This window comes from Erinaceus europaeus, chromosome 16 (genome assembly GCF_950295315.1).
Source record: "Erinaceus europaeus chromosome 16, mEriEur2.1, whole genome shotgun sequence".
Taxonomy (NCBI): domain Eukaryota; kingdom Metazoa; phylum Chordata; class Mammalia; order Eulipotyphla; family Erinaceidae; genus Erinaceus; species Erinaceus europaeus.
The window spans coordinates 36565833-36588879 of NC_080177.1; the positions used below are offsets into that span (position 1 = coordinate 36565833).

Below are 23047 nucleotides of genomic sequence, written 5' to 3' on the forward strand. Positions count from 1 at the left end.
ACATAGAAAAACCTAAAGAATCCAGCAGAAAGCTACTGGAAGGTGTCAGGCTACAAAATCAGTGTACAAAAATCAGTGGCATTTCTTTATGCAAACACTAAATCTGAAGAAGACATCCAGAAATCATTCCCATTCACTGTTGCAGCAAAATCAATAAAATACCTAGGAATAAAGTTGACCAAAGAAGTGAAAGACTTGTATACTGAAAACTATAAGTCACTATTCAAAGAAATAGAAACTGATACCAAGAAATGGAAAGACATCCCATGCTCATGAATTGGAAGAATAAATATCATCAAAATGAATATTTTCCCCAGAGCCATATACAAATTTAATGTGATACCCATCAAAGTTCCACCAAGCTTCCTTCAGAGAATAGAACAAAAACTACAGTCATTTACCTGGAACCAGAAAACACCTAGAATTGCGAAAACCATCTTAAGGAAAAGAAACAGAAATGGAGGCATCACACTGCCAGATCTCAAACTATATTATAAGGCCATCATCATTAAAACAGCCTGGTACTGAAACAAAAATAGGTACACAGACCAGTGGAACAGAACTGAAAGCCTAGAATTAAACCCCCACACCTATGGACATATAATCTTTGATAAGGGGGACCAAAGTATTAAATGGAGAAAGGAGGCTCTGTTCAATAAATGGTGATGAAACATGCAGAAGAATGAAACTGAACCACCTTATCTCACCAGAAACAAAAATCAAATCCAAATGGATCAAGGACCTGGATGTTAGACCAGAAACTATCAAATACTTAGAAGAAAACATTGGTGGAACACTTTCCCACCTAAACCTCAAGGACATCTTTGATGACACAAACCCAATAGCAAGGAAGACTAAAGCAGAAAAAAACCAATGGGACTACATCAAATTGAAAAGCTCCTGCACAGCCAAAGAAACTATCACACAAACAGACCCCTCACAGAATGGGAGAAGATCTTCACATGCCATACATCAGACAAGAGACTAATCACCAAAATATACAACGAGATCAGCAAACTTAGCAACAAAGAAGCAAATGACTCCATTCAAAAATGGGCAGAGGATATGAACAAAACATTCACTACAGAGGAGATCCAAAAGGTTAACAGACATAAGAAAAATTGCTCCACGTCTCTGATTGTCGGAGAAATGCAAATAAAGACAACATTGAGATGCCACCTCACTCCTGTGAGATTGGCACACATCAAAAAGACAGCAGCAACAAATGCTGGAGAGGCTGTGGGGACAGAGGAACCCTTCTGCACCACTGGTGGGAATGTAAACTGGTCCAGCCTCTGTGCAGAGCAGTCTGGATCACTCTCACAAGGCTAGACATGGACCTTCCATATGACCCAGTAATTCCTCTCCTGGGAATATAGCCCAAGGACTCCATAATGCCCAGCCTAAAAGATATCTCTACACCTACGTTCATAGCAGCACAATTCATATTAACTAAAACCTGGAAGAAACCCAGGTTGCCCAACAACAGATGAGTGGCTGAGAAAGCTGTGGCATATATACACAATTGAATACCACACAGCTATTAAGTACAATGAACCCACCTTCTCTGACCAATCTTGGCTGGAGCTAGAAGGAATTATGTTAAGTGAGCTAAGTCAGAAAGAAAAAGATGAGTATGGGATGATCCCACTCATCAACAGAAGCTGAGAAAGAAGAACAGAAAGGGAAACTAAAAGCAGGATTTGACTAAATATGGAGTAGGGCACCAAAGTAAATACCCTGGGGTGAGGGTAAGGGTGGACATTTGGCTTCCCGGGGTGGTGGGGGGGGTGGATGTGGGTGTTGGGATGGGACATAGTCTTTCGGTGGTGGGAATGGTGTTTATGTACACTCCTATTAACTTGTAGTCATATAAATCACTATTCAATTAATATGAGAGTGGAAAATTGATTGTATGTTTCAAACTTTTAAAGCACAAATTGAATCTTTTTAATATATAAGCTGAGTCTTTTATATGTTGTCTCTCTCAAAAGCCTAGACCAGGGAGAATAGAAGCAACTGGTGGCACAGCTATATATAAGATGTTGGGTATTATACAGCAAATCCTAACAAAGGGACTTTTCAAAGTTAACCCAATTACCAAATAATGTGATGATAACAATAATTATCCATTGTCTTCTTGAACCCTAAGACAGTAGGAACCTCACATTTCCACTATAGAGCCTATATTTCCCCCAGTCCTGGAACCTTAGGGTGGGGCGCACTTTCCTGCATGCTTCTCTCAATTCATATCAAATCATATTGCATCCACCGATCACAACCTAATCAATGCAACTAGTGCCACCTCAGCATGCTTCACTTCAGACTGTATCCAGTCTGAAGTGAAGTCTGGAATGATAACCCTTCAGCTTCATTACTCGGGTGAGACCTTCCATAGTATTTCCTTCCATAGTATTCTCTAATTCCATTCCAGGTGGTTCATTTCCTAACAAAGTCCCAAATCCTAGATATAGACCAGGCCCCCTGAGATAGAGCATATGTTCACACATATCCATAAACTAGGGCAAAATATATACCTGAAAGCAAAAGTACACAATAGTCCGCAGTGAGTACCCCCCAACCCTTCATCTCCACTATTCCAGCCTTTAGGTCCATGATAGTTCAACAATTTGTTTGGCTTTGTATGTTAACTCTCTTTTCAACCACCAGGTTCCAGATGCCAGCATTATGCTGACCAGACTTCCTTCCATAGTATTTCCTGGACAGATGACCTCACCAATGTGTCCTGGAGCTCAGCTTCCCCAAAGAACCATCCTACTGGGGAAAAAGAGAGGCAGACTGGGAGTATGGACTGACCAGTCAATGCCCATGTTCAGCAGGGATGTAATTGCCAGGGCCAGACCCTCCACCTTTTGCAGCCCACAATGACCTTGGGTCCATACTCCCAGAGGGATAAAGAATGGGAAAGCTATTAGGGGAGGGGTTGGGATATAGAGATGTGGTGGTGGGAATTGTGTGGAGTTGTACCCCTCCTATCCTATGGTTCTGTTAATGTCTCCCTTTTTAAATAAATAAATAAATAGTATTATTTATTTATTTATTTTAAAATATTTATTCCTTTTGTTGCCCCTGTTGTTTTATTGTTGTAGTTATTAATGTTGTTGAGAGAAATGGAGAGAGGAGGGAAAGACAGAGAGGAGGAGAGAAAGATAAGACACATGAAGACCTGCTTCATTGTTTGTGAAGCGACTCCCCTGAAGGTGCAGAGCTGTGGGTTTGAACTGAGTTCATTACGTTGGTCCTTGCGTTTGGGCCACCTGTGCTTAACCTGCTGTGCTACCACCTGACTCTGGTAAAAAAAAAGTATATTTATTTATTTCAGATAGAGACAGAAGTTAAGAGGGAAAGGGGAAGATAGAGAAAAATAGATATTGAGAAATACTGAGAGAGGGGGAGGGAAGGAGAGAGACTGACTTGCAGCACTGCTTCACTACTTGTTATTTATTTATTTATATATTTATTTATTTTCCCTTTTGTTACCCTTGTTGTTTTATTGTTGTCGTAGTTATTATTGTTGTTGCTATTAATGTTGGCTTTGTTGGATAGGACAGAGAGAAATGGAGAGAAGAGGGGAAGACAGAGAGGGGGAGAGAAAGACAGACACCTACAGACCTGCTTCACTGCCTGTGAAGGGACTCTCCTGCAGGTGGGGAGCCAGAGGCTTGAACTCGGATCCTTAAAGCTGGTCCTTGCGCTTTGCGCCATGTGTCACTACTTGTTAAGACTTGCCCTTTGAAGATGGGGATGGGGCCTTTGAGTTTAGGTCCTTAATAATGGTAATATGTGCACTTAACCAAGTGCGCTACATTTAGCCCCCTAAACTGATTGGAAGAACACAATGAGCACTAATCTGATGACTCCACATCTCACACCACCTGATACCCTTTTCTTTAGTTTCTGAAATGAAAACATGAAGGTAATTTTTCACAAGACATGGGATGACTGCAACCTATGACCCCCTGCTCACTTACTTATACCCATCAGTTTCTCACCAAAGCAGTAAAGCCACACAAGTGCAAGGGGTCTTTCCTCTGAACACACAGTTTCAGCATGTTTGAGGATCATATAGCAATGCTACTGTAGCTATAAGTGTTATCTACTCAGATATTTACAGTTTTAAGAGTTCCCCACTTATATTTTCAGGAATATAAAAAACCATTTTTCATCAGAGCATTTGTAATTAGCAAAATAAACACGGTGTGCATAGCTGAAGCCCCCAAGTCTTTGATGTTTCCACCAGCTGGCTGGATGGTGCAGAGGATTGTCAGACTCAGGGGTTAGCTTCTCTCAGTCTTTATGTCCTAACAGCTGGACATACTCTAGTCTATATACCACCAGCTGACACCTCTCTCCCCCCTTTTAATTGATTTAATGATGATCAACAAGACTGTAGGATAAGAAGTGTACAATTCCACACAATTCTTACAGCCAGAGTTCTGCATCCCATCCCCTCCACTGGAAGTTTTTCTATTCTTTATCCCTCTAGGACTATGGACCCAAGATCATTATGGGGTACAGAAGATGGAAGGTCTGGATTCTGTAACTGCTTTTCTGCTGGAGATGGGCATTGGCAGGTCAATCCATACTCCAAGCCTGTTTCTATCTTTCCCTATTGGGGCAGGGCTCTGGAGATGTGGGGTTCTAGGACACATTCATCTGCCCAGGAAAATCAGGCTGGTGTCCTGGTAGCATCTGAAATTTGTTGGCTGAAATGCATTAATATATAAAGTAGAACAAATTGTTTAAATAAACAGGAACTTAAAGGCAAGAATATAGCAGGTGAGATTTGGGGTCTCCATTTTGGAAAAAGCTAGGAAGTCTATTTTAAGTATATTCCAAGAGGACCATAACTTTCCTAATTTTTGCCTGAGCCCAGCAACTAACATGCAGGTGGGTTAAAGGTATTGTCTTGGGAGATGGTGTCAGAGTTGGAAACAGGACTAGAAAGCTAGATCAGTGAAGAGAGCAGCTTCCAAATCTGGAAAAAGTATATAAATAACTGTATACCCCATCAATTTGATCTGGGGCCCATATTCATCACAGGAGCCTGTGTAACCTCTGCATCCCTGTAGGTATGAGTTTGCATATCATGGTGATAGCTAGGAACATCTAGGCTGCACTCATTTCAGGACCTGTCCTCCTCTGGCAGCAGAGTATGTTGACCCAGCCTCCCTTCAGAGAATGGGGCAGTCCCTACCATTTTGTTCCACACTGAGGGCAAGGTCCTGTAGAGGCCCACAAGAGGATTTATGATGTTGTCCCTGATGGAGATGACTAGCTAAGGTGGAAAGAGGCATCTGTTAGAAGTCTAGATCCATTATGTCTATGTGGGAATCCCAGGATTCCCTGACTAGGGCCCTGGATGATGGGGTGGTCTGGTAGTGAACAAAAGAGCCATTATTATTCAACTTTTGTAGTCCTCACTTTGTCTGACAAGGATAGCCTTGGAGTGATTGAGGGAAGTGAAATAGGAAGTAGTTGAAGAGGGTATCTAGGTCTAAGTAGAAACTACTTGATTAAGTATTTTTTTTTAGGTCTTTCTACTTGCTTGCTGCACTCATTGAGTCACTACAAACTATTGTGTACTTTTACATATATATATATAATTTCCCCTAACTTATGTAGACATGTGTTGTGTCCCATGGGCCCTGGTCTAAATCTAGGTTTTGTGGCTTTGTTAGGAAGTGCACCACCTGAAATGGAATTAAGGAGTCCTATGAGGTAGGAAAGCACTCACCAGAGTATTGGATCTGGAGAACAGACATCCTATGCCTGGCTTCTCTGGACACAGCTCGGTACACTGGTTGCTTTGATTTGGTTGAGATCAGTAGATGTAGCATCAAATGGTATGGACAGAGAGAAGCATGAAGGAAAGCCAGCCATACTTCAGAGGTTTGGGAGAAATATGGGTTTTGTAGAGAATGGGGACGGTTCCTTCCTTTTTATTATTTAATTTTAAAAAATATTTATTTATTTATTGAATATAGACAGCCAGAAATCTAGAGGGAAGGGGTGATGGAGAGGGAGAGAAATAAAGAGACACCTGCAACACTACCTCACCACTTGCAAAGCTTTCTCCCTGCACGTGGGGGCCGGGGGCTCAAACCTGGGTACTTGTGCATTATATCATGTGCGCTCAACCAGATGCACCACCACCCGGCCCCTGTCCTTTTTATTTCTTAACAAAACTCCCATAGTCTAGTTAAAATTTGAGAACTGCATACAGTCAGGTCTCAGGTGGTGTGAATGCCAAGGGTGCGCCCTTATACTCCCCACCCCCTCCCCAGTTACTAGGTTGGGCCATTATCTTAAACCACAGTGAGCACCTCTCACATGAAGTGCCCTTGATCCATTTAGGGGTCCCACCCCCACGCCTCCTCCCTGAGCCTCCAGTCACCTCCTCACCTCGTTTTTTTCCTTCCACGCCCCTGGGCCAAGCATTTCTTTTGCCAGATGGGGATCCATGGGGGATGCCAACTTTTCAGGGAAGGGGTGCAGAAGGGTTAATCAGTAGCAGGATCTGCGGCCAGGTGAAGCATCCACACCCTCTCTCCGCAGCCATCGGAGGTGAGGGGGCGCTGTTCGGGCAGCGAGCACCGGGCGGCGGGCGGGAGAGCTGCCAGGCTGAGAGGCCGGCCAGAGTGGGGGCCGCTTAGCCGCCGCCGCCGCTGTGATGCGGAGCCTGGGCTGCGCGGAGCGGTGGAGTCAGAACCCGGGAGCGCGAGCTGCAATATCAGTACCCGCGGCGGCAGCGGCGGCGGCGGCGGCGCACCTGCACCAGCTCCCGGGCCCCGCGCTGCGCTCTCTGTCCCGCTGCGCTCAGGGCCGCCGCCCCGCGCTCTCTTATGGATGTCAAGGCGGCCCCCAACGGGGTGGCCACCATCGAGGACCGGATCCTGCGGATCACCGGCTACTATGGCTATTACCCAGGTTACTCCGGCCAGAAAAGTAAGACTCGGCGGACTGCTCTGCTCCAGCCGGCTGGGGCCGGGGAGGGGGGATGCGGGGATGCGGGAGGGCGCGCGGTCCGGACACCTGCAGCCATGCCTGCACTGCCAACGCCACCCTCCCGGGCGGGGCGACTAGCGGGCGGCCCCTGGAAAGTGTGTCTGCTGTCCTCGGTGCTGAACCTCGAGAATGAGCAGGGACCCGGGGTTTTTGCGCCCTAGGAGTTTGGGAAGAGTCGCAGCCTTGGGGGCGGCAGAGCAGAAGCAGAAGGTGAGCGCTCGCTCCTGACGGTGCACCCCAGCCTTACTGACCACTGGAGGAGGCTAACATGGTTGTTTACTTAGCAGAAAGTCAACCCTCTCGCGGCTGTACTCCTCCAAAGCTGCAACTGGGTACCAGACTGCTGCCTGGGCACAGGGCACCCAGTGTGGATGTGGTCTGGATGGGCCCAGGAGCGGCTGGCCCAGACGTGGGTCGCGGTTTCTGCTGGGTCAGCTTGTTCACTCCAGACGGTTCAGACGCTGATAGCGCGGGAATTACTCCGGTTAAAACCTCTGGTTGCTTCTTGACCCGAGGCAGAAAAAGAACCTACTCAGATCTCAGAGTTGCATCCAGAGACCCTTGCAAACAACCCGGGATGGGGTGCGTGGGAGGGAAGGCGCGACCGGGCCATCCGCCCCCACGACCTGCCGCAAGTCGCCACTATCTCTGAGCCTGAGCAGATTGTTGGGTTTATTAATACCTGCTTTCTTCTGGCTGAGCTGAGTGAGGTCATGAGATGTGGATGCCTGCACTTTTCTAGAGCAGTTTGATGGGGGAGGGTTATGAAGTGAGCTCTACTCTCAGTCCTTGTCAACCCCCTCTCCTCCCAACAGCGCTTCAGTTTTGGGCAGAACTAGTCCCAGCTGAAGCGAAGCTGTTATTTTCCTCTGAATTGGGGGGAGTAGCTGCCACTGGCTTAATATCTATGCAGGTGGAATTTGTTTTCTCCTTACGTATGTAATCCTGTTGCAATAGATGGAGCTAAATTGATCCTTTTTTTTTTTTTTTTACCTTTATTTTAAACCAGAATCCTTGGAATCTCCTAGGTACATTTATGATTGCTATTTTTTTCTGTGACATTTTGGGGGTACACTCTATGTTACTGTTTCTCTGAAATAGACAAACCCTGGCACATGAGAGAAAGCACCTTTATTTTCATCATCTAACCCTCCCCCCCACTGTGCTCCCTCTGCATGAAATAATAATTTAAGAGCTTTGTTCCATGGGTGTTTTCACACAGATGTTTTCTAGTTTAATATTTCATCTGGTTTCAGGAAAGGCCTATCTGCTTTGGATGGTTTCTATCTAGTTTCTTAGCACTAGAGGCTTACATTATTTATTTCCATGCAAAAGTAATTATATAGTGTTAGAATTTTCTGGAAAGAAAATAACATGCTTTGGAGTGAAGTTTAAAGTCTTTGTACCATAGATTAAAAAACTTCCTCCCCCCTTATTGGCAATGGATTTTGTTTGTAATCCTAGAAACTTAAGCAAAAGCACTAGTATGCTATGTAGAGATTACTAGAATTTCACTTGTGACTATATTAATTAGCGTTCTTGGGATTTGGGTTGCTTGGTGAATGTAGAAGCTGTCCATGAGATTAATAAATTCAGGATATTTTGCTGTTATGATTGTTATAATTGAAATTTTGTTTAATAAGAAGCTTACAAGAATGCTGGGAAAGTGATGTTTTAGTTAAAGACATGTTATCTTTTTGTGTTTTCTCAAGTAGCTGCACATGCTTCATTTGCAGTAAAACTACAAGATAAAAAGAGAGAGGTGCACTAGCCAAGACAGCAAATGCAGCTGAAAGGGATAAAGATGGATTTGGCATAGCTGTTTGTGATGGGCACAGAACTCAAACAGTGAAGGCAGAGAGTTTTACAAGGATGTAGAATTAAACGTTAGTGAATTAACTTTTAGGATGCTCTTGCATTTAGAGGTAAAAAGAGAATGCCATTTTGTACAATAAGACTAGGAGAGGAGAGAGCTGGAAGAGGGCCAGACAACCAAGCACCATGAAATAAGCCTGTCTTACTTACTGCAGTCTTCAACTACTAAACAAACAATATAATATGGCCAATTGATTTAGCAGTTACAGGATATGAGCAACAGCTTGAAGAACTCTGGAAGGATATATATATATGGTGACTTTCTCAATGTCTCAGTGGTCATATATGAGGCTTTAGGGATAACATACTCTATTGATATTTATGTGTTTATGTTTTTAGAGGTAGGTGATGACTCTTCTCTGAGAAAATACATCAATGATCAGTGTCTGATAATACATTTTGCTTCTGTCTTTTCAAAGAAGTCAGAAAGATGAGTATTTTGTCCAGAAATATATGTGGGAGATATATATACATGTATATGGATATACATAGATACAACAATGATCAAAGTGTTTATCTAGTTGTATTTATGGTCTAGTAGGAGAAATAGACTCATCAATTCAACAAATGTTAATTGAGCATCTTTTATATATTAGGAGTATATCAGTGAAGAAGACACAAAAATGCTTTCCTTTTTTAACATCTAAATCTAGTGACTGGAGACAAACAATAATAAGTTATGCAATATATTTCAAAGTAATAGGTGTTTGAAAATTATAACAAGAGAGCCAAGGGAAACAACACAATGGTTTATGCAAAAGATTTTCTTTTTTCTTTGCTACCAGGATTATCACTACATGAAGACTCCACCACTTCTGGTCATCTTTTTCTTTTTATTTCTTTTTGATAGAGAAAGAGAGAAATAGAACACAAAAGGATGAGGTAATAGGGATATAGAGAGACATTTGAAGCACTGCTCTATCACTCCTCAAATTTCCATGCCTCGAGATAAGGACCAAGTCTTGGACCCAGGTTTTTGTACATGGTAACATGTGTTATCTACCAGGTGCATCATGCTTATCCAACTCTATCAGGTCAGTCCTCCATGCAGTTTTATACCTGAGACACCAGATGTCCTAGGTTCAATCCTTGGTACCACCATGAGCCAGAGCTGAGCAGTGCTCTGGTAAAAAGCAAAAAACAACAAACAGTAACAACTAAAAAAAATATGTATATATCTAAGTAAGAGAATAAAACATTTCTGAGGCAGGTAGCAATTTTGACAATTTCCTAAAGAAGCTCTATGTGATTGTTAGAAAAAAAAAGATTCAAATGGAGGTAAGAGTTGTGAGGGTCTGAGGTAGACTGTGCCTGGCATAGTAGAGAAAGAATAAGGCCTTCTAAGCTATTGTAAGTTTTTAGGCTTGTACTCTGAAAACAACGGAGAACCATTATTGAGGGCTAATGTAAAGGGTTGATCTGACTGCTCTAACAGACAAGGATGATTCTGATGATGTTAGCTTTTCCAAGTGTGCCTCTTCTTGGGCCTTAGTATGTTACTGCAATATCATAGGTGAGAAATGATGGCAGAGGTACTAATAATAAATGGTTATAGGAGGGGGCAATATGTTATTTTATTTATATATATATTTTTAGGATTGGATATGGTTTCTGCAAGAAGGAAAGAAGAAGAATAAAACTGTTATCACACCTTTTCTAGTCTGGCCAGATTAGAAGTGTGGAATCTTCAGTTTTAGGGCTGTAGATGACACATAATATTTTGGAAAGGTTAAATGTAACTGAATATGTAGAACAAGCTTGGGTTCAGAAGAGATGGAAATATGAGTTAAGGACATTCCAGCAGTTGAGTCATATTTAAAGTCTAGTACTTATATGATTTCCAAGAAGTGAATGCATATAGAAAAGGAACATGCATTTAACTCTGGAGTACTCTGATCTTAAGAGGTAGATGAGATGGGCTGGGGAAATTGCATAATGATTAAGCATAAAGGTTTTCATGTCTGAGGCACCAAAGATTCCAAGTTCAATCCCTAGCACAACATAAACAGAGCTGATCAGTGCTCTGGGGAGGGGAGGGAAAAAATTACTGAGAGATCAGGAAGAGATCTCCTCTCTTGAGGGAAGGAGGAATAAAATAAGGAGAATGTATTGGGTTATTGGAAAAGTCATGATACATTTTTGCATAGAAAATCAGAAAAATATGTCATGATTTTTCTGACAACCCAGTAATACCTTGGGAAACACTAAAGACTTTCAAGAGAAAGATTAGTTGTGTCCAATGCCAATTAAAGGTCAAGTAAACAAAGACTTAAAATTGGTCACTGAATTTGGTAATAGACTTTTGCTGATCTTGTCAAGATAGAATAAAATGGAATAGACTATATATATGTATATATATATATATATATATATATATATATATGAGAGAATTAGAAAATAATTAGAAATGTATCAACAACTCTCTAAGAATCTTTTTGGAAAGGGGAGAAAAGAAAAAAAATATAGTAGGGTAAGGATTTTTTTTTTTTTTGAGGTAGGAGAAACAATAGCATGCTTCCACACAAATGGCAATGCTCAATAGAGAAAGAAAATATTTCAGAAGTAGGATATAGAATCTAAAGCATAAGGAAAAAGACATTGCTTTAGATGGGAACATGGATGTAGGGCAGAGTGTGTGGGTGCAGGTTCTGGAAGGTGGATAACTAGGATGGTGGGAGGTTCTCTTTTGGTTACTTTAGTTTTCTCCAAATAAGAAAAAAGGTCTTAGTTGAGCATGACAATGAGATTTGGAGAAGAGATATTGGTAGATGTTGGAAGAGTTAGGATATTTGAATTTTTATGTAGGGACAATGAATAGACTAAAGAAGTAGAGTAAAGTAGTCTGGCTGGTTTAAGGAGCTATTTGATGTTCCTGGTCACAGTTTAAGGAAAGACCAGTCAATAGGTTGGACTCATCGACACAGAGGAGATATGGAGCAAGTGAAGAGAAGGCTTTAACCAGAATTGCAGATTAGCCTCTGGATATTATAAAATTACAGGGCCAAGGGAGTTGCAAGTATATGCAAGGATTGATCACAGAACTTATACCAGGCTATGACTTCCCAGAGAGTATAAGACTGTTAAACTGAGATGAGAGGAAATTAAGATAAGTAGGGAAAGTGAAAAGATGTCAGTCTCAATTAATTGGAAATCTCAGTGGAGTCAAAACTAGTGAAGGTTGTGGTCATCAGGCAGTTCTATGCTGTAAGAAGTCATGTATTCCCGTAAGTCAAGTGAAATAATAAATCCATTTACTCTTTTACTGTATTACATTATGATGTTTTTGGATTGAGCCTCCTTTTTGTGTTTGTATCAGGAGACATTATGTTGGTGTGTAGTGAATTAAACTCTGGTGGTTTGGAAATTGATTCTAGTTGTAAACTTGCCATCAATTGACTCAAGACTGGGGCATCTCTGTGAAAATCAACTTCTACTTTCTCCTCCTCCTCCTCCTCGTTATCCTCCTCCTTCTACCATGTCTTTATACATATGCAATTTCATTGCTGCCCATTTCATTCAGTCAGAGAGATACAGAGAGAAGAGACACCATAGTATCAGCTTCCCCTAGTGCCATGGCACTTTCTTCTAGAAGCAGGACTTGAAACCAGGCCACTCAGATGGCAAGGCACAGTCTACAGTGAGCTAATTTCTTAGGCCCAACATTAACTTACTTGTTTTAAAGAGGATGTATGTTGCCATGACAGAACATCCATAGAGTAGGGTCAACTTTGGTAACTTTTAAAAATGTCACACCGGTTTGGTATCTAAGGCTCTATGATGGAGCAAGGATTATTGTTTAGTGAAGGGTGGGATGTACTGCCACATTATTTTAGGGGAATGTAGAAAAGTACCCTCCTGACAATGATAACTCTATAAATAAACATTCTGTCAACAAATTGATACTTAAGTTGCAAACAAAATTCAGACAATCCATGGAAAATTCTCACTCAGTAAACTTAGTGTGTTTATTTTGCTAGTTCTTACCCCAGCATCTATCTCAGTGGCCAGTTGTACTTGTTAGTCTTTCATTTTTTTCGTATACCCCATTAGTGACCAGGCTTGGTGGTTTACTATTGGCAGTTGTAATTTTATAATAGGACCTTTTCCTTTTGCTGTGATCCCATCCCATCTCCAAACAGTAGAGAATGCAGTTCTGACTGCTGGCTGGTTTCTCTAACAGCTGTCATGACTTAGCAGTTCCTGTGGTTTGTGTTTCAGCTGTCTCTTCTCACCCAATCCCATGGCTTCATTGTCTTCCATGTTTCTATAGAAGAAATCCACTTTTTCTGAATCTGACACATATTTTCAAACTTCTTACTAGAATTCTAACCTCAATATTCTTCAGCTGTGTCACTCATAAAACCAAATTCAGTAATCTCTTTAAAATGTATCATTTTTATTTTTAATATGATTTTTTAGCTTCTAATATCCATATGTAACCAATTACTTAGGACTCTGGCATTTCTTTCAAATGTTGCCTCTCCCCCTTACTTTATATTCAGTTAATCAATCCTATTCTATGTCAAATATATACTTTCCATCTCTACTATTATTGCCATAACTCTATACATCAAATATTTTTAAAAAATATTTTTAAATATTTATTTATTTTTCCTTTTGTTGCCCTTCTTGTTTTTAATTGTTGTTGTAGTTATTATTGATGTTGTTATTAATGTTGTCATTGTTGGATAAGACAGAGAGAAATGGAAAGAGGAGGGGAAGGCAGAGAGGAGGAGAGAAAGAGAAACACCTGCAGACCTGCTTCACCGCCTGTAAAGCGACTCCCCTGCAGGTGGGGAGCCCGGATCCTTAGGTCCTTGGGCTTCACACCACGTTCACTTAACCCACTGTGCTACCGCCCTACTCCCCATATCTTTTTTAAAAAATATTTATTCCCTTTTGTTGCCCTTGATGTTTTATCATTGTTGTGGTTATTATTATTGTTGTTGCTGTTGTTGGATAGGACAGAGAGAAATGGAGAGAGAAGGGGAAGACAGAGAGGGGGAGAGAAAGACAGATGCCTGTAGACCTGCTTCACCACTTGTGAAGCGACTCCCCTGCAGGTGAGGAGCTGGGGGCTCAAACTGGGATCCTTACGCAGGTTTTTGTGCTTTGCGCCACATGCACTTAAATCACTGCAATACTGCCCGACTCTCTACACATCAAATCTTTTACCCAGTCTCAAATCCTTCTAGTCCAATACATGCACCTTAATAGTACTTATTTCTCTAAAATGAAGATGTGCCTAACTCAAATTCCTGATTAAATGCCTGGAATAAATTTTCATTTTTATGGAATAAATCCAAGTTTCTTAGTATCTTTTAGGTTGGGCATTATGGAATCCTTGGGGTATATCCCCAGGAGAGGAATTACTGGGCCATATCTAGCCTTGTGAGAGTTCTCCAGACTGCTCTCCAGAGAGGCTGGACCAATTTACATTCCCACCAGCAGTGCAGAAGGGTTCCTTTGTCCCCACAGCCTCTCCAACATTTGTTGCTGCTGTCCTTTTTGATGTGTGCCATTCTCACAGGAGTGAGGTGGCATCTCAAAATTGCCTTTATTTGCATTTCTCTGACAGTCAGTGACCTGGAGCAATTTTTAATATGTTTATTAGCCTTTTGGATCTCCTCTGAAGTGAATGTTTTGTTCATATCGTCTGCCCATTTTTGGATGGGGTCATTTGCTTTTTTGTTGCTAAGTTTGCTGAGCTTTTTGTATATTTTGTTACCAGTCTTACATTTTTAGTAACAATATTATTATCTATGCATAGGCTTTCATATATCAAATACCTTGATTTATTGAAATTGTTGGGATTTTTGTATACTTTTTCTTTTTAATTTTGGTTTCATGTATTTGTCACAAATGATTGCCATAGTCTTTTCTAGCATCTTGTTGTTTGAATAATATTTTTGTTCTCATGTTATTTTTTAATATTTTTATTATTATAGTTATTTATTTATTAGATAGAGACAGCCAGAAATGAAGAGGGAGGGGGAGGTAGAGAGGGAGAAAGACAGAAAGATACCTTCAGCCTTGCTTCACCACTCATGAAGCTTCCCCCTCCAGGAGGGGATCAGGGATTTGAACCTGGGTCCTTGTGCATTGTAACATGTGTGCTCAGCGAGGTATGCCACCCTCCAGCCCCTGTCCTCATGTTCTTTTGCCACCTGATACCTTTTTATATTGGTCAAAATGGCCTCCTCTCCCTGTGCCTCCTTCATCACTTTTTTGGAAAGCTCCTATTTATCTTTGAAGACTTAAGTTTAAATGTGCTATTCTCTGGAAAGCTTTCTGATTGCTCTAGGCTGGGTTAATCCTTTCTCTGTGCTTCTGTAATACTGTGTACTCACCTCTGCCTCAGCATTTAGCACACTATTTTGAGCTGTTTGCTTTACACAAGACAGTCATATGCAATGAAGCATTAGGGCAATAGAAACTTTGTTTTCATTTTAAGCAAAGTGTCAAGTACATATTGGGTGTTCACTAAAGTTTATGGTACTAGTAAATAAATGATTGTGATTTCCTTTAAAGAAATTAGAGTTAATTATTGAAAGAAATTAGATGCATAACCACTGGATTATCTCTGCCACACCCTGCTTTATCTCTTGGTCAAGAGTCAGTGATTAAGCTAAGAAGCCTACTTATTGTTTAAAAGCCCTCAGGCTCCCATAGCCTACAGGGCATAAAAAGCACAAAAGAGGCTTTTAAGCCATTGAGCTCCAAATCAGGGATTAAAATACAATTGAAACAACTGTAAACTTCCACCACTGTGAACCCTTTAATTACCTTACTTAGACACAAGTCAATCCAGACAAGAGTGATCAGTAATTTGAAAAGTACTGAGAGAGGGAACTCACAACATAATATATAAAATGGTTAAACCAACAAGAAGAAATAATGGACAAACAAACCAGGACAAGAATCCACCTAAAAGCCCCCCAAAGGGTGAAGCACAAAATGATGAGTTCAACATCCAAACATTAGCTAAGGAAATAATCACAGGAGTGAGTAAAGAGTTTGAAAGAATTGTAATCAGAAATATAGGACAACAAATGAGACTCTGGAAGAAAACACTAATTATCTCAAGGTTATTAGAGAGCTGAAAGCTGAAATAGCTGAGCTAAGAACACAACTAGCTGAACAAGCTAAAACAGTATCAGAACAGGATAACAAAATAGATGAACTCCAGAAAACAGTTGAGGGCAGAGAGAATAGAATCAATGAGGCTGAAGACAGAATTAGTAAGATCGAGGATGAATTAGAGACAACTAAAAAAGAAGTAAGAGATCTCAAAAAGAGATTAAGAAATACTGAAAATGACAACAGAGTCCTATGGGATGACTTCAAAAGAAACAATATACGCATTCTTGGCTTACTAGAGGAAGAAAGAGAGGGAGAGGAAGAAAGCATTCTTCAGCCCATAATAGCGGAAAACTTCTCTAGTCTAGATAACATCAAAGCCATAAAGGTTCAAGAAGTCCAGAGGGTTCCAAACAGAATTAACCTAGACTTAAAGACAACAAGACACATCATGTTTACAATAGAAAGGAATAAGGATTTGCTTTTATTGATGTGGTGAATGACATTGATTGACTTACGGATGTTGAACCAGCCTTGCATTCCTGGGATGAATCCCACTTGGTCATGATGAACAATCTTTTTGATGTGTTGCTGTATCCGGTTGGCCAAGATCTTGTTTAATATTTTGGCATCTATGTTCATCAGAGATATTGGTCTGTAGTTTTCCTTTTTTGTTCTGTCCCTATCAGCTTTTGGTATCAGAGTGATGTTGGCTTCATAAAAGGTGGAAGGGAGTATTCCTGTTTCTTCAATCTTATGGAATAGCTTAAGAAGTATGGGTATTAACTGTTTCCTGAAAGTTTTGTAGAATTCATTTGTGAAGCCATCTGGTCCAGGACTTTTGTTGTTGGGGAGATTCCCGTATGCATCTCCCAATCCAAACCAAATAATATTGCATCCGCCGATCACAACCTAACCAACGCAATGATTGCCACCTCAACATGCTTCACCTCAGACTGTGTCCAGAGACTTCACATGTGGAATGACAACCCTTCAGCTTCATTACTCGGGTGAGACCTTTCCTTTTATAGTACACTCTAATTTCATCTCAGGTAGTTCACTTTCTAACAAAGTCCCATAACCTAGATATACACCAGTTTCTGTGAGAGAGAGAGAGAGCTTATGTTTGCACATATCCATAAACTACTGCAAAATATATACCTGAAAGCAGAAGTACACTAGAGTTTGCAGTGAGTACCTCCCTAACACTTCCTCTCCACTATTCCAAGCTTGGGATCCATGATTGCTCAACAAATTGTTTGGCTTCGTATGTTAACTCTCTTTTCAATCACCAGGTTCCAGATGCCACCAGGATGCTGGCCAGGCTTCCCTGGATTGAAGACCCCACCAATGTGTCCTGGAGCACAGCTTCCCCAGAGACACACCTTACTAGGGAAAGAGAGAGGCAGACTGGGAGTATGGACCAACCAGTCAATGCCCATGTTCAGCGGGGAAGCAATTACAGAAGCCAGACCTTCTACCTTCTGCAACCCTCAACGACCCTGGGTCCATGCTCCCAGAGGAATAGAGAATGGGAAAGCTATCATGGGAGGGGGTGGGCTATGGAGATTGGGTGGTGGGAATTGTGTGGAGTTGTACCCCTCCTACCTTATGTTTTTGTTCATTAATCCTTTCTTAAATAAAAAATTTAAAAAAAAAAAGAAAGGAATAAGGATAAAGAAAGGATCCTGAAGGTTGCAAGAGAGAAACAAAGAGTCACCTACAGAGGAAAGCCCATAAGACTAGCAGCTGACTTCTCTACACAAACACTACAGGCCAGAAGAGAATGGCAAGATACCTATAGTGCTCAATGAGAAAGGCTTTCAACCAAGAATACTGTATCCCGCTAGACTGTCATTCAGACTAGAGGGAGGCATCAAAACCTTCTCAGACAAGCAACAGTTGAAGAAATCAACTATCACCAAGCCTGCCCTGAAAGAAGTTCTGAAAGGTCTCCTATAAACAGTCAGACCATCATAAATAGGCCATATATCAGAACACTCTAAAGCTCTACAAGAATGGCATTAAAATATCTTCAATCTTTGATATCAATAAATGTCAATGGCCTGAATTTACTTATTAAAAGACACAGAGTAGGAAGATGGATCAGAAAATACAACCCAACAATATGCTCTCTACAGGAAACCCACCTAACTCAACAAGGCAAACACAGACTTAAAGTGAAAGGATGGAAAACTATCATACAAGTCAGTGGACCACAAAAAAGGGTAGGAACAGCTATTCTCATATCTGACATGATAGACTTTAAAATAGATAAGATTAAAAAATATGGGAATGGACACTACTTAATGCTCAGAGGATCAGTCAATCAAGAGGACTTAACAATTATTAACATCTATGTACCCAATGAGAAGCCATCTAAATACATCAAACATCTACTGAAAGAGCTACAGCAATATATTAACAGCAACACAGTCATAGTAGGAGACTTCAACACCCCACTTTCTCAACTTGACAGCTCATCCAGGCAGAAAATCAATAAAGACATAAGGGAGCTAAATAAAGAGATAGATAAACTAGAACTATTGGACATTTTCAGAGTCATTCATCCCAAGAAAATGGAATACACATTTTACTCAAGTCCACATGGGTCATTCTCAAAGATAGACCATATGTTAGGCCACAAAGACAGCATCAGCAAATTCAAGAGCATTGAAATCATCCCAGGCATTTTCTAGACCACACTGGAATTAAACTAACACTTAACAATTAACAAAAGATTAGTAATAGTCCCAAAATGTGGAAGCTCAACAGTACACTTCTTAACAACCTCTGGGTCAATGAGGAAATCAAGGAAGAAATCAAAATGTTTTGAGAGTTCAATGAAAATGAAGACACAAGCTATCAAAATATTTGGGAGACAGCTAAGGCAGTACTGAGAGGGAAGTTCATAGTCATACAAGCACACATTAGGAAACTAGAAAAAGCAGAAATAAACAGCCTGATTGCACATCTTAAGTACCTAGAAGAAGAACAACAAAGGAACCCTAAAGCAACCAGAAGGACAGAAATCACTAAAGTTAAGGCAGAAATCAATAACATTGAAAATAAGAAAACCATACAAAACTTCAACGAATGTAAATGTTGGTTCTTTGAAGGAATGAACAGAATTGATAAACCTTTAGTCAGACATAAAGGGAGAAGACCCAAATAAATTGGATCATAAGTGAAAGAAGAGATATCACAACAGACACTGCAGAAATTCAACATATCATCAGAGGCTTCTATGAACAACTATATGCCACCAAACTAGAGAACCTGGAAGAAATGTACAATTTCCTAGATACCTACCGACTTCCAAAACTAAGAGAAATTAGATAACATAAACAGGCCCTTCACAACTAATGAAATTGAAACAGTTATCAAAAATCTTCCCAAAAATAAAAGTCCTGGACCAGATGGTTTTACAAATGAATTCTATAAAACCTTCAAAGAAGAACTAATACCTCTACTTTTAAAAGTCTTCCAGAAGATAGAAGACACTGGAATACTCCCTTCCAGCTTCTATGAAGCCAACATCACTCTGATACCAAAAGCAGACAGGGACACAACCAAAAAAGAAAACTACAGACCAATATCTCTGATGAACAAAGATGCTAAAATATCACACAAAATTCTAGCCAACCAGATACAGCAGTCTATTAAAAAGATCGATCATTATGTCCAAGTGGGGTTTATCCCAGGCATGCAAGGTTGGTTTAAGTAACATGGGTAAATCAATCAGTGTGATCCACCACATCAACATAAGCAAAACCAAAACCCACATGGTCATATCAATAGATGCAGAGAAGGCCTTTGACAAAATACAACATCCCTTTATGATCAAAACACTACAAAAATGGGAATAGATGGAAAATTCCTCACGATGATGGAGTCTATATATAGCAAACCTACAGCCAACATCATACTCAATGGTGAAAAACTGGAAGCATTTCCCCTCAGATCAGGTACTAGACAGGGCTGCCCACTATCACCATTACTATTCAACATAGTGTGGGAAGTTCTTGCCATAGCAATCAGGCAGGAGCAAGGAATAAAAGGGATACAGGTTGCAAGAGAAGAAGTCAAACTCCCCCTATTTGCAGAAGACATGATAGTATACATAGAAAAACCTAAGGAATCCAGCAAGAAGCTTTTGGATATCATCAGGCAATACAGTAAGGGGTCAGTCTACAAAATTAACATTCAAAAAGTCAGTGGCATTCCACTTTGCAAACACTAAGTTAGAAGAAATTGAAATCCAGAAATCAATTCCTTTTACTATAGCAACAAAACCAATAAAATATCTAGGAATAAACCTAACCAAAGAAGTGAAAGACTTGTATACTGAAAATTGTGAGTCTCTTCTCAAGGAAATTGAAAAAGACACTAAGAAGTGGAAAGATATTCCATTCATGGCTTGGGAGAATTAACATCATCAAAATGAATATACTACTCAGAACCATCTACAAATTTAATGCTATCACCATCAAGATCCCAACCACATTTTTTAGGAGAATAGAACAAATGCTACAAATGTTTATCTGGAACCAGAAAAGACCTAGAATTGCTAAAACAATCTTCAGAAAAAAGAACAGAACCGGAGGCATCACACTCCCAGATCTCAAATTGTATTATAGGGCCATTGTCATCAAAACTGCTTGGTACTGAAACATGAATAGACATACTGACCAGTGGAATAAAATTGAGAGCCCAGAAGTAAGCCCCCACACCTATAGACATCTAATCTTTGACAAAGGTGCCCAGACTATTAAATGGGGAAAGCAGAGTCTCTTCAACAAATGGTGTTGGAAAGAATAGGTTTAAACATGCAGAAGAATGAAACTGAACCACTGTATTTCACCAAATACAAAAGTAAATTGCAAGTGGATCAAGGACTTGGATGTTAGACCACAAACTATCAGATACTTAGAGGAAAATATTGGCAGAACTCTTTTCCGCATAAATTTTAAAGACATCTTCAGTGAAATGAATCCAATTACAAAGAAGACTAAGGCAAGCATAAACCTATGGGACTATATCAAATTAAAAAGCTTCTGCGCAGCTAAAGAAATTACTACGCAAACCAAGAGACCCCTCACAGAATGGGAGAAAATCTTTACATGCCATATATCAGACAAGAGGCTAATAACCAGAATATATAAAGAACTTGACAGACTTAACAACTAGAAAACAAATAACCCCATCCAAAAACGGGGGGAGGACATGGACAGAATATTCACCACAGAAGAGATCCAAAAGGCCGAGAAACACATGAAAAAATGCTTCAAGTCTCTGATTGTCAGAGAAATGCAAATAAAAACAACAATGAGATGCCACTTCACTCCTGTGAGGATGTCATACATTAGAAAAGGTAACAGCAGCAAATGCTGGAGAGGGTGTGGGGTCAAAGGAACGAACCCTCCTACACTGCTGGTGGGAATGTAAATTGGTCCATTCTCTGTGGAGAACAGTTTGGAGAACTCTCACAAGGCTAGAAATGGACCTACCCTATGATCCTGCAATTCCTCTCCTGGGGATATATCCTAAGGAGCCCAACACACCTATCCAAAATGATCTGTGTACACATATGTTCTTGGCAGTGCAATTTGTAATAGCCAAAACCTGGAAGCAACCCAGGTGTCCAACAACAGATGAGTGGCTGAGCAAGTTATATATATACCACTACTCAGGTATAAAAAATACTACTCAGCTATAAAAAATATTACTAGTTTTTCTTTTTCTTCTTTTTTTTTCCCCGTGAGCCTGAAATCTGATATGCAGGTGGATGAAGTGGGGAAATGATATCATAGCTGGAAAAAGGACCAAAAAGCTGGATCAGGGAAGAGAGTAGCTCCCAAATATGGGAAAGGTGTAGAAATATTGTTGACTATAAACCCCATCGATTTGATCTGATCTGGGGCCCATATTCCCTAGCTCATTTATGACTTGTCTGGTACTACAGCCAAATGGGGCAGTCTTACCTGGTAAAAGTTTTACCTGCCTTAGGGATACTTTTTTTTTTTTTTTTTAATTCTTTGTGATGATGACATTATTCCCAACGGGTTGATACAAAAGACATTTCTAGAGCTTCTGGATCATAGGACATGTTTGGAAGTGCAGCCACCCAGATAAATTAGAGGGCAGGAGAGGTTGGTGAGACATAAAGATAGTGTAGGTTGCGGTATGTATGAGTAGAAAGATTGGGAGGATGCACAGGTGGAGAGGAAGTGAAGACAAAGGATTAATTTGGGAACCGATTTGTTAGAATTTCTTTTTATATGTATCTTAAAGAGAAAATTGTTTGTTTCTTTCTTTCTTTCGGCTATTTATATATTGCAGCACAGATAGCAGGATATTTTCTGTTTAGCTGTAAGATGTACATCATTATATTTTCTGTTCTGATTTAAAAATACATCATTATGTTATAAACCCATTTACATATTTCTCAGTCTTTTTGGTATTTTATTTTATTTTTTAGGACAGAGAGAAATTGAGAGAGGAGGGGAAGACAGAGAGGGGAGAGAAAGATAGACACTTGCAGACCTGCTTCACCGCTTGTGAAGTGACCCCAGTGCAGGTGGTGCATATTTCTCAGTCTTTGGAATTATAAAGTATTTAACTAGTTTAGACACAGAGAAAAATAACATTGTCACTATAACACAATTACTGTTATTTTGGTTAATTTAGTTCCAATTTTTATAATGCATAAAGGACTATACTTTTTGATTTATTGACAAATAAAAGTTGTACTATAATAATTCAGATATATGTACATATTTCTATAAAAACAGGTTAATCTCTCTATATATTTACCTTTATGACTTGTTTCTATTTTACTTAGCATTTACGACAATGTTTTCTTATTTTACTGCATTTTATCTGCTTTGAGAGACTAGAATTAGGTTCTTTTTTCAGAGACGTTAGCTTATAGAATTCGGGAAAGCTGGTTCTCAGTTATTTGAAGCCAAATAAAAGGTAGAGTCCTGAAGTATTGTTGAGGGCTTGTTTGGTTTCTAATCACAGGTTTCTACTTGAACTAGTTGAACAAAAATGGAAGTGA

The 23047-nt window shown here is 40.2% G+C and overlaps 1 protein-coding gene across 2 annotated transcripts in view; it reads left to right on the top strand.

Moving 5' to 3' along the window:
• The first annotated feature begins 6602 nt into the window (after positions 1 to 6602).
• The window catches only part of SLC35F4 (solute carrier family 35 member F4), a 326781-nt gene continuing 310336 nt past the window's right edge, over positions 6603 to 23047 (top strand). The window contains exon 1 of one of the 2 annotated variants that reach the window (XM_007519245.3): positions 6603 to 6969. In XM_007519245.3, the coding sequence (XP_007519307.1) occupies positions 6867 to 6969 (103 nt within the window). In that variant the 5' untranslated portion in view covers positions 6603 to 6866. Of the gene's footprint in view, positions 6970 to 7178; positions 7240 to 23047 lie in introns of those variants that run through there. The other variant, XM_060174914.1, reaches the window with a different exon arrangement.